The sequence below is a fragment of the Microtus ochrogaster genome, unplaced genomic scaffold, assembly GCF_000317375.1.
Source record: "Microtus ochrogaster isolate Prairie Vole_2 unplaced genomic scaffold, MicOch1.0 UNK23, whole genome shotgun sequence".
Classification (NCBI taxonomy): Eukaryota; Metazoa; Chordata; class Mammalia; order Rodentia; family Cricetidae; genus Microtus; species Microtus ochrogaster.
In genome coordinates this window covers 5,079,947-5,090,467 of record NW_004949121.1, presented here as the reverse complement: position 1 = coordinate 5,090,467, position 10,521 = coordinate 5,079,947, and the positions used below count along the sequence as shown (strand labels likewise).

Genomic DNA, 10,521 nt, shown 5'->3' with positions numbered 1-10,521 from the left:
GTGTGAAGAGAGGTACCTATGGGGTGTGTGAAGAGAGGTACCTATAGGGGTATGTGATGACAGGTACCTATAGAGGTGTGTGAAGAGAGGTATCTATAGAGGTGTGCGATGAGAGGTATCTATAGGGGTGTGTGGTGAGAGAGGCACTTATGGAGGTGTGTGATGTGAGGCACCTACAGAGGTGTGTGAAGAGAGGTTCCTATACAGGTGTGTGAAGAGAGGTGTGTGATGAGAGGCGCCTGGGGAGCTGTGTGAGGAGAACCCCAGTTGCAGACATCTGAGAGCCAATCCGAGACTTGCCAAACTCGAAGCTAAGGCTGCGAGTGGGCCACAGAGAGAAATGCAGAAGCTGTCCAAGACTATCCGAAACACTGGAGAAAGGAAGATGCTTTCATCTTCACTGAGAAGGGACGCTACGGCCTTGGTCTCTTTGCTGGAGAACATACTTTCTCCTCTGGAGAAAAGGGGACCACTTCCTTACCTGTTTGAATAAACCAAAGTTATGAACCAAACAACCGCTTTTCAAAGCAGGGTGCTCTTCCTGGTCTCTGGCTTCCAGAAGAAGAAAATGCAGGAAAAAATAGACATATATTTTGTGAAAGACGAGTCCATCATTCCAGCAAGATGGAGGATTTTGCTACATTTTCACTGCTTCCTGACGATGTGGAAGCAACTTATTTTTAAAATAAGCAATGGTACTTGATTGCCAAGAAGCTTCTGAAGCTTGCATTTTCTTATGTCTTCAAAATCTTTTTTAAAAAATAAATATGGTTACCATTGAGTGGTTTCTCCATCCATGTGCAAATTATTTATTTATTAGCCAGCACCGGATGCATGAGCTAATTACCTGCTCTGTCTCTGTGCCTTCTGTTTGCTCACAGTGAATTCATTGTTTAAACGCTTCAAGAACACTCAAGCTGTGTGCTAAAAAAAAAAAAAAAAAATTGAAAACATTGTATTGATTTGTACTGGTAGTTTATAAAGTTTAATTAAAACATGAGACATGAATGAAAAGTGGTATTGCACAGCTAATAAAATTTGTGAATTTGATTTCTTCCTGGAATAAGAAAGAAGTGTTTTGAGTTTGGGGAAATTCTTTTGTGCATAGACCAGGGCTTCCCAGTGTTGTTAGCACTGGGACATTTGGGGCTTGATCTCTCAGTGGGAGAGGGAACTGTCCTGTGCAACTTCCCTACAGTCCCACTACACACTAAATGCATCTCCCACTCAGTTTTTGACAACCAGCCTGCCTCCAATCATTGTCAAATATTCAGAGAATGGAAGCATGGCCCTTGGCTGAGAACAGCTAATGTAGAAGGAAAATTTTGACATTTCAGTCACGCTAATTTTTAGTTAGATGGAGTTGACAATGATTTCTGAAACCTCTGTCCACGCTGCTTTACAATTCTCACATACTCTTGTAATTTTAGAGCCTTCAGGACATGTGGCTGTTGTTTCCCAATAGAGGTTCCTATAGACCGGTGACCAACTCTTGCTGATACTCTCAGAGAGGTGGGGGATTGAGATCCCACAAGAGCAGAGGCTGCCATCAAATGTGCAGCTGTTTCCTGGTGTTGCAGTCCCTGAATGGTAACCAGCATTAGAACTCGTTCACACTGTATACCTTACAGATGGCCATGACACCGAATAAGATTTTTGCTTCTTGAGACAAGTTCTCATTTTGTAGCCCTGGATGGGCTGGCCCTTTTCCTCCTGCCTCAGACTCTCAAGTGGCTGGCTCACAGTTGTTACAAACACACTTGGCTAAGGATGGATTTTAACAGTTGGTCAGAGGACTAGGAAAAAGTCTCAGGGGGCAAAGTGAGCTGAGATTCCCTCTCGCCCCGACACTAGATGGATGGAAAGCAAAGCGAGGAGTATCCTGGGGCCTGTGTCTAGCCGGTCTGGCTGAGACACCTTCTCCCAAAAAACAAAATAGAGGGCAATTGAAAACAATGGAAGACACTCACTGCACGCACACATGTTGACGACCCATAATGAAAAGCGTCTAAGGTAAGAAGTCACTGGGGGTAACTGGAGGGGACAGGAAACTATTTTTCTCCCTCTTAAGCTGAGCTTAGAAATTAGAAATTAGAAATTAGAAATTAGACATTAGAAATGTCTCCAGAAAGCTCATGTCTGATACAGATGTGGCCGCCAGTGGATGGGATCTTGGGAGTGATTGGATCCTGGGGTCCCCGACTTCGTTAGTGGATCTGTCCACCCAGGTAGTCATACTCTTTTTTTATGTATACAATATTCTGTCTGTGTGTATGCCTGCAGGCCAGAAGAGGGCACCAGACTCCATTACAGATGGCTGTGAGCCACCATGTGGTTGCTGGGAATTGAACTCAAGACCTTTGGAAGAGCAGGCAATGCTCTTAACCTCTGAGCCATCTCTCCAGTTAGGCATACTCTTATGCCACTCATAATGTGGTGGTGGCAGAAAGCCGGGAGGTGAGGACTTGGGAGGAAGATGTAGTCTTGGTCCTCTGGAATCTTCCTAACTCCCTTTGCTTCCTGTCCACCTGCAGGGAGATCTAACCCCAAGTTTATAGAAACGAAGGTTGGGGAGGCCTCACTAAACCTAAACAGGGGCTGAAATTTAAACTTACCCAGCAAAGGAAAACAGAAACGCAAGTGGATGAAGAACTCAGGCACATTACTGCTGCAAAGAAAAGCCACTGCCAGATGCCCAGCTGGTGAAGGGTCTCCTCCAACTTCATAAATGCTCACTCTATTCCATGTACCTGTACGTTTCCTAGTAACCAGTCCAGTTACCTTCTAATATACCTGGGGTCCCATCCAAGTGCTACCGCTGATGCTCTTGTGTGAGAACTGTCAGCCTCTCTTTTCAACTCTTTCTTTGGTGGTGGCAGATTGAATCTTGAATAGGAATTGGCAGTTAATTCTACAGACCAGGCCCCTCCCAACCTCTGTTCAACACACCAATGTAGCCTTTTGCTGAATATTTGTCAACAAGTAATGATTCCAAGTGACATACCTCATGTCCTTGTGCTGAATCTCTCCAATCTTGGGCTGCCCAGTGTGTGTGTGTGTGTGTGTGTAGGCAAGTCCAGACCTCAGTCCTCTTGTGTTTTGTTCTGTTTCTCTTCTCTAGCCCCACGTAAGACACACAGAGGAGGAAAATATGTAGACACAGCAGACAACGCAGCCACCTGCATCCCCGCAGCTGCAGAGAGGAGCTAGGCGGGGACTATGCTGGAGTGGGAAGCTCAGCACCAGGTTCTTAAGCTGGACCCCAAAGTGGAAGGTCAGATGGGAACTGTTTAAAGAGAGACTGTTCCTGGGAGCTGCAAGGAGATAATGACCTTGGGCAGTTTCTTAGGGGGGGGGGGGTGGACACTTTGCTCCCTTGCCCCTTGATGCTTGAGCCCCCTGTGATTACATTCTGACTAGCTATGTATTATCATTCAAAGCCGTTTCTCCTGGCAAGATTCAGGCTTTGTTGTTGCTGCCAAAGAGTGGTGGGGTCTGTGCCAGTTTGTTTGGGGATTTGGGTTTTTCCCCCAACACACGGAACATGTTATTTCTTGGCCACAGAGATACCGTTTGAAATGGCTCTACTCAGACTTTGAAGGTGCCCTCTGCAGAAGCCAATCCCAGCATCCCTTGGGGCTTGACTGTTGGCAGTTCTAGTAGGAAAGAGGACAGAGTCCATGGGGCAGACAATAGGGAGACCATAGTAAATGTCAGCCTAAGAGGGTAAGACACCACTGGAGAGAGAAGCCAGGCCATGCTCCTGCCTCCAGTTTCCACCACTTTCATCAAGGGCCAGAATGGAGCAGAGCCAGCTCTGCTAGCAATAACCAAATGCCTATGGATCTGGTGTGGGTGGTTAGGAGAGCTGAATTTACTCCTTACTCGGCAGCCCCACTTTAGGCGCGGAAATGAGATGTGTGCAGTGCTTCTAGTAGCTCCCTCCACCTCAGATCTTAGCCCTTGCAACTTCCAGATCTACCACCAATCTCAGCCTTCAACCCACGCTGAAAATCTACAATAAGCATCCTTGTCTACTGAGGTCTCAAAGCCATTTTAAATGCATTTAAATATTTGAAATAAAGAAAAAACAAAAAAATAGAATATCATCCAAATTAAATTTAAACCAAACATGAAGGATTTTTTTAAAATTTCTCTTTATTTTCCCTGTGACTACTGTCATAAAGTTGAGCCATATAAAGATGACATCACAATTTGGGGGCCGCCAGGGATAGCCAGCGTTGTCTGGGTGGGAAGAGAGAAAGCCACCCCATGGAGAAGTCATTGCCACTTTGGTTGTCATGATTCAGGGCTGGGTGGGGATGTTACTAGGATTTTGACTTGCTGGGAAGTCTGTAAAATGGAGCAACTCTTCACTGAGGAAAGCACGTGACTGACTAGGACGGACATCTCAAGGACTTTCTCTGTGCCACTAGCATAAGTTACGGTCTTCGCATCACCTGACCTCATAGGGAGGCAGGCAGGGTAAGTTCCAAATTCACATCTTCTCAAAAAGGTGCTAACTTGGAAGACGTGGTTAGGAATGTCTAGGCCACGGACTCCATTCGGCAACTGCCAATTTGGCTAAAAAAGATGGCGACTGAGAACCTTGGGGTTGTTCAAAAAAATCACTGGAAAATATCCCTCCACTCCCTTGCCACCTCAAATCCCAAGCTAACGGGTCCCCTTTGCTTTAGGTCATCTAGCTAGTATTCTGTATAGATTGTTATATATTTTAAAACTTTCCCTGGTCCCCTTAAAATAGTTCCCCAGTTCCAGGAAAGTGGCCATTAGCACGCCTGCCTGGCTCATTAGCTATGCAAACTGGGTTGACAAAGGAACACTCACAGAGAGTGGTTGCAGGCAGAGCTTTCGCTAAGCTGGGCACTCAACACATCTCTTTGGGACCCAGGTGACTTTAGGAACTCATGTTAAAAGCTGAAGCTCATGCAGGTTCAGCAATTCTTTTCATTCCACATGGCTAATTGATGATATAGCCAGGACACAAACCCAAACCTGCTGGGCTTGCTTTCTGCTACATCAAACTACTTCATTGTCTAATAATATATTTTTATCATGCAATAAAGGGAGAAGAATTTCATCACTTAAGCCCCTTGATAGTTTTCAATCTGGAGCAACATAGGTAAACCTCTGCATAGAGAGACACGTTATTCACGACCCTGCAGACAAACCTGAAGTGTAACTGTGGGGCCGACAACAGCAGAACGTAGAATTATCATGGCAGAGTTACTATGGAGTGGGCACGGTAGAGCACAGAATTAACATGGCAAGAAATCCAGTCTCTCCTTCGACAGGGTCCAAGAGTAGATCTCTTTATAAACAGTAGAAAGGAGGAATAAACACAATAAGGAGATTTTAAAAATCAAAAGCAAGGAAGAGAAAACTAAGTAAAGCTTTATATTCCTGAAGGACAGGAAGGCACAATTTAAGCAAAACTATTAAAGGTATAATTGTGGAAAAGCTATAATCAGAAGAAAGAAGCTGCATTCTAAGAAAAACAAATGTCATGCGCCCTGAAAAATGCAATGCCTGTCTTTAGTCCCACTTCATCCTGGTATGGTCGGACTATTCTACACTAAGCAACCCTGGGGTGGGGAGGGAGGAGAGCAGGGCTAAGAGACCTGGAGCTGAAGGAGTTTTCTGAGCATCTGTGAGTGTGACGGGAAAAAACACCCGTGAGACTGTGTTGAAGACAGCTTGTTTATTAGATGGGGGCAGGGGATATTTATACTCCAGGAAAATTGACCGCTTGGATCCATGTTATTGGTTGAGGCAAGAACATGAGGATGTTTCATTTGAGTGCTTGGGAGAAGGAACCTTATAAGGTCATATCAAAAAGAAAGGAAGTCCAACCCAGGCTGTTTCAGTGGTCAGATAAGCAGCAGCCAGTCCTCCAAGCCTCGGAGATGCCTGAGCTTATGAGCTGCTACATGTACCATGGCATCTTTCCCATCTGGGAATGCCTATCCGCAGGGTCTGTGGGTGCCCAGGCAAAGCACAGGAGCAGCCAACCTCCTTCGGCTCTCGGGAGGAGAAAATCCAGGGTTGCAGGCATGCTTTGAGCCCTCCTTAGCTTCAGGCCAGTTCCACAGTCATTCGCTATGATCTCAACTGAAGAAAAGAAGTCCCGTGGATATATAGCTGCACTTCTGTAAATATTTCCGTATATTCTGTATTCAAAATAATGGAAGCCCCAAACCATGCTCACACAAGGGCCACAAATATCCCTTAATTAAGAAGGTGCTTCCATTTGTTTAGCCTGTAGATAAGTCTATGGGGTATTTTCTTGAATAGTGATTGATGTGGAGGGCACAACTCACCGTGGTTCACGCCAGGTCTGGAAGGGTGATCCCGGGAGGCAGCCGAATGCAAGCCTGAGAACAAGTCACTAAACGGCATTGCTCAGTGCCCTGTGCTGCAGTTCCTGCCTGACCGCCTTCTATGATTGGGGTGACTGGGCACCGTCATTCATCTCGCTCTAAGCCAAGGACAGCCTTCTTCCCCGCCAGCTGCTTTCTGTCATGGTGCTCACCACAGCAGTAGAGAGCAGACTAGGACAATGCTAGTCCACCAAAGAATGACTACTGGCAAAGTCTTGGCTCAAATAGACAATTCTGGCTATAGATGCTTTGAGATATTTCGGAGGACACGTTCGTGGTCTGCCTCTTTGGTTCCTTTTGGTCTTAAGTGTTCCTGTGTTCTTCCTTAGCGTAGGTAATGTTTGAGCTGACGTATCTTGACCTGGCTTGCCATGACAATCTAAAAGCAAGAAGATTTGATATGACTACAGAAGGGAGCTTCTAGAATGGCACTACTGGAAAAGAGAGCCAACATGGGCAGGGGCAGGCACTTGGCCCTACCCCGAGACACAAGTGTCCACGGGCCTGAGCTCCTGGGATTGGAAACCTGTACAACAGTCTAAAGGCCACACCCCAGACCAAGAAACCTTGAGCAGAAAGGGCAAGAATCTAGGCTTGTTGACACCGCAGAAAGAGGAGACCAGAGCCAGGGCTGGATTCCACCTCAGACCATACCTAGTCAGGCCTCCTCAGCCCACCTGGCTGAAATTTCCGATCGTGTAAACCATTTTCCTGCCCTCAGAATTTCAATATTCTTCCCGGCCATTGTCTCACCAGACACTAGACAGTTTATTCCTTTGTGTCAATAACCAATAAGATAAAGCAGTATGTAACTCGGGCCTACTCCTCCTGCTATTACATTAGCTTAACTAGTTTGCGTTCTTTCTTAATCTTCTTTTGGTCATTTAACACAGACATATTTGGGCACAGCCAGGCTCATTGCCTATGGAAGAATTTCAGCACTGTCCCATCGGCTGGGATCCCAGGCTGACTAGAAACAGCTGAGTGGGCCCCATCACATCTCGCTCTACTTCATAGGTCCTGTGGCTGCGGCAGGTTCCTGCCACCATGGGTCCCCCATCACGATGGACTGCACCCTCCCACTGGGAGCAGAAATCAACCCTTCCTTCCTTAAGTTGCTTTAGTTGGGTATTTTTGTCGCTACAATGAGAAAAGTGACTAATGCAGATAGGTAAAGAGGCCATTCAAGATAACCAGGAAAACAGTGGGAAGAAATGAGAAGAGAACAAAGATTCTTAGTAATGCCATGACCGCTGAGTCTTGGAAACAAAGTTAAAAGGCAGATCTTACAAAAATTTAATAATATATACCACGTGAACTATTTCAAGAAATAGCAGACAATGATCTGAATTTCAGTTTCCTTGCTGGTGCACGCCAGCCTCGATGTTGGTACATTGTGTATCTGAATGACGCATACAAGGGACGCCTGCAGCGCCCTTCTACTTCGGGTAAGAGGCCAGTGAGAGGAAGCGGGCACAGGCGGGCTTAGCAAAGTTCCTTCCTCTGAGAAAAGTGGCACTGAATGCCTTGTAGCCTCCTTGGTCACCATCCACCAGAGGTTGGCCCCATGTCATCCATCTGAGCTGAGAATGACTGGGGATTTGATTTCAGGATAATGCAGGGCAGGAGATTTCTGGCTCAATAAATCTGTGCCCAGGGCTGGACAGCATTGCTTGGAATGTTCCTCCCATACCCAAGTTTCATTTCACAGTGACGGTGAAGGCTGTGACAAGAATCAAGGCCATGGAACACGTGTAGGGCCTGGGCTATGTAAGCTCTTGCACTAGCTTTCTGAGAGTGTTGTAAAGCCACCAGCTCTTCAGTGACTTTGACGGTTATTACCTCACAGTTCTAAAGCCTAGAATGCTGAAACAGTGGTACAAACAAGTCTGAACAAGGCTGTGTCTCTTCTAGAGTTTCAGGGAGAATGGAGCCCTGGGTCCTGTCATCTTCCACAATTACTGGCATCCCCTGATCTCAGTTACGTCATTCACTCTCTGTGTCTATGGTCCTTTAGCCTTCATCTTTCCATGTGTCATTTTCTAAACCTCTCTTCCTTGTGTAGATGTCAGTCATGAGGGTCAGGGCCTACCCTACTTATCTAGTCTGTAGAGACCCTGTTTCTACATCAGGTCACACCCGTGTACAGGGAGGTCAGGACTCACATACTTTTGGTGTAGGTCACGATTCAACTCTCAGTAGGTGCCATCAAACCACTCACTCTGTTCTTCTCTTTGTACCATGAGCACAGGAGTCCTTACATGGCCATACACATCATCTTTAGTATCTGCTCACAGATAGAGCTGAGGGAGGCAGAGCAATGATGAACAAGCTATAAGATGCCCCAGTTCCCTACTACTACTGTGTGTGGTTTGTTTTTTTTTTTTTTCATTTGTTTGGTTGATTGATTGGGTTTTGTTTGTTTGTTTGTTGCACATGGTAAGTCTCTTGTTTGTCCCAGGTGTTAAAACTTCTCCTTCAATTCACAGTTGGGACTTGCTTTTCTGTCTGCTAAATCCTGGTTCCAACAACACACAGAAAAGGTTATCTTTTGAGGAGAATCTCAGCCCTGAGTGGGAACATTTTTACCCAGCATTTTAAAGCCAAGCTATAAGCAAGAGACTGAGACCTTTGACTAAATACCAAAAGGAAGCCTGTAGTTCACAAAATGGCTTGCTCATTTTCTATTGTTGCTATTGTTTTGATTTTTTTTAGAGTAACACCTTAATTTACCCTGTTATTTATCTTTTATACACCATTATAGCCCTGTCCTTCAAGGTCCCGTCCTTCAGATTAGGATGTTGTTGAAATGGGTACACTTCTCCCTTTTCCTTCCAGAATGAGGATGTGGGAGAGGTCATCGTCCCTTGAATAGATCTCCAGCATTTATGCAGAACAGAGGTTTCAGGTAAGACCCCACAGACATCGTTCACTGTTGGCTCTGTCACAGAATGGTTTTGGCATCACATGCGAAGTCCACCTCAGAGGTTTCTGTCCAGAGGACCAACTGGCTGGAGGCTGATCCGGATGAGAGCTGTCACTCAAAGAGCTCGAGGTAGTCGGGCAGCTTGTCTTGTTGACCACAGGGGTACCTCAGGAGTTCCTTCCCCAGAGAGGTTATGGGCTCTTCCTGTCAATCAAAGCACAGGGTCATGTGGCAGCTGTGTGGTAGATGCCTTTGTTACCTCTTAAGTGGATGTCATTCCTCTACTCTAGATTCATGCAAACCTAGATTGGCTTATGACGATCTTAAAGGCAAGTTTCCTCTGCCAGCTCCCCTTTCCTGCTAGAGCCCAAGTTCTAGCATAGGACCACCCACAGATGTGATGAGTATGTGCATCTCCAGTAGCCTCAGCTCCAGTGGGATAGCTCTGAGTATGTCAGGAGGATATGATAAAGGACATAGAATTAAGATTCCTCATTATTGGGGAAATTATGTGCCCTCTCACCCATTGCTTGCTCTTGAGCTGTATCCCTAGCCTTGCCTGTCTTTGTTTTATATACAAGTATATAAGTGGCTTCACCTTGTGGTATTCCACCAAATCTGCCAGGGTGGCGTGCTGCAGCTGGTCCACACCCAGGAAGCTGTAGGAGTCAGCGGATGCATCTATGAGGAAGTGTTTGCAGCCCTCCTCCGACAGATAGGACAGGGCATAGCCCTTGATCTTTTCACTGACCCGGATGAGAAAACTGCCTGGTGTGCCCGCGCTGCTCAGAAGTTCGTTTGCCTTCTTCAGAGTGAGAATCCCTGTGGGAAGAGAAAAGTCATTTCAGCGACGTCCCTATAATCCACACCTCTGTTGCCCTTCACCGTACGAGGAGAGTTTGGGGAAAGGCAAGGCTATTCTGTGTGTACTTTGAGGCCCTTGGGAATCAGTAAAAGAAACAAACGAACAAAAACCTTGGTAAACACAAAGCAAATAGTTTTGACACAAGCTAGGGTCACATTGGAAGAAGAATCCCTCAGTTGAAGAATTTCCTCCATCACATGGATCTGTGGGTCATTTTTTTGAGTAATGCTTGGCTATGGGAGGGGCTTGAGTAATGATGGCTATGGGAGGGGCTTGAGTAATGATGGCTATGAAAGGGGCTTGAGTAATGACTGATATGGGAGGGGCTT

General features: G+C 46.0%; 1 protein-coding gene across 1 annotated transcript in view; it reads right to left on the bottom strand.

The window, feature by feature from the left end:
* Positions 1 to 7,570: 7,570 nt before the first annotated feature.
* The window catches only part of Sh2d4a (SH2 domain containing 4A), a 57,132-nt gene continuing 54,181 nt past the window's right edge, over positions 7,571 to 10,521 (bottom strand). Inside the window, exons 7-8 of the mRNA XM_005367765.3 lie at positions 9,926 to 10,149; positions 7,571 to 9,531 (exon numbers count right to left, since the gene is read on the bottom strand). Of these exons, the coding sequence (XP_005367822.1) occupies positions 9,439 to 9,531; positions 9,926 to 10,149 (317 nt within the window). The 3' untranslated portion in view covers positions 7,571 to 9,438. The remainder of the gene's footprint in view (positions 9,532 to 9,925; positions 10,150 to 10,521) is intronic.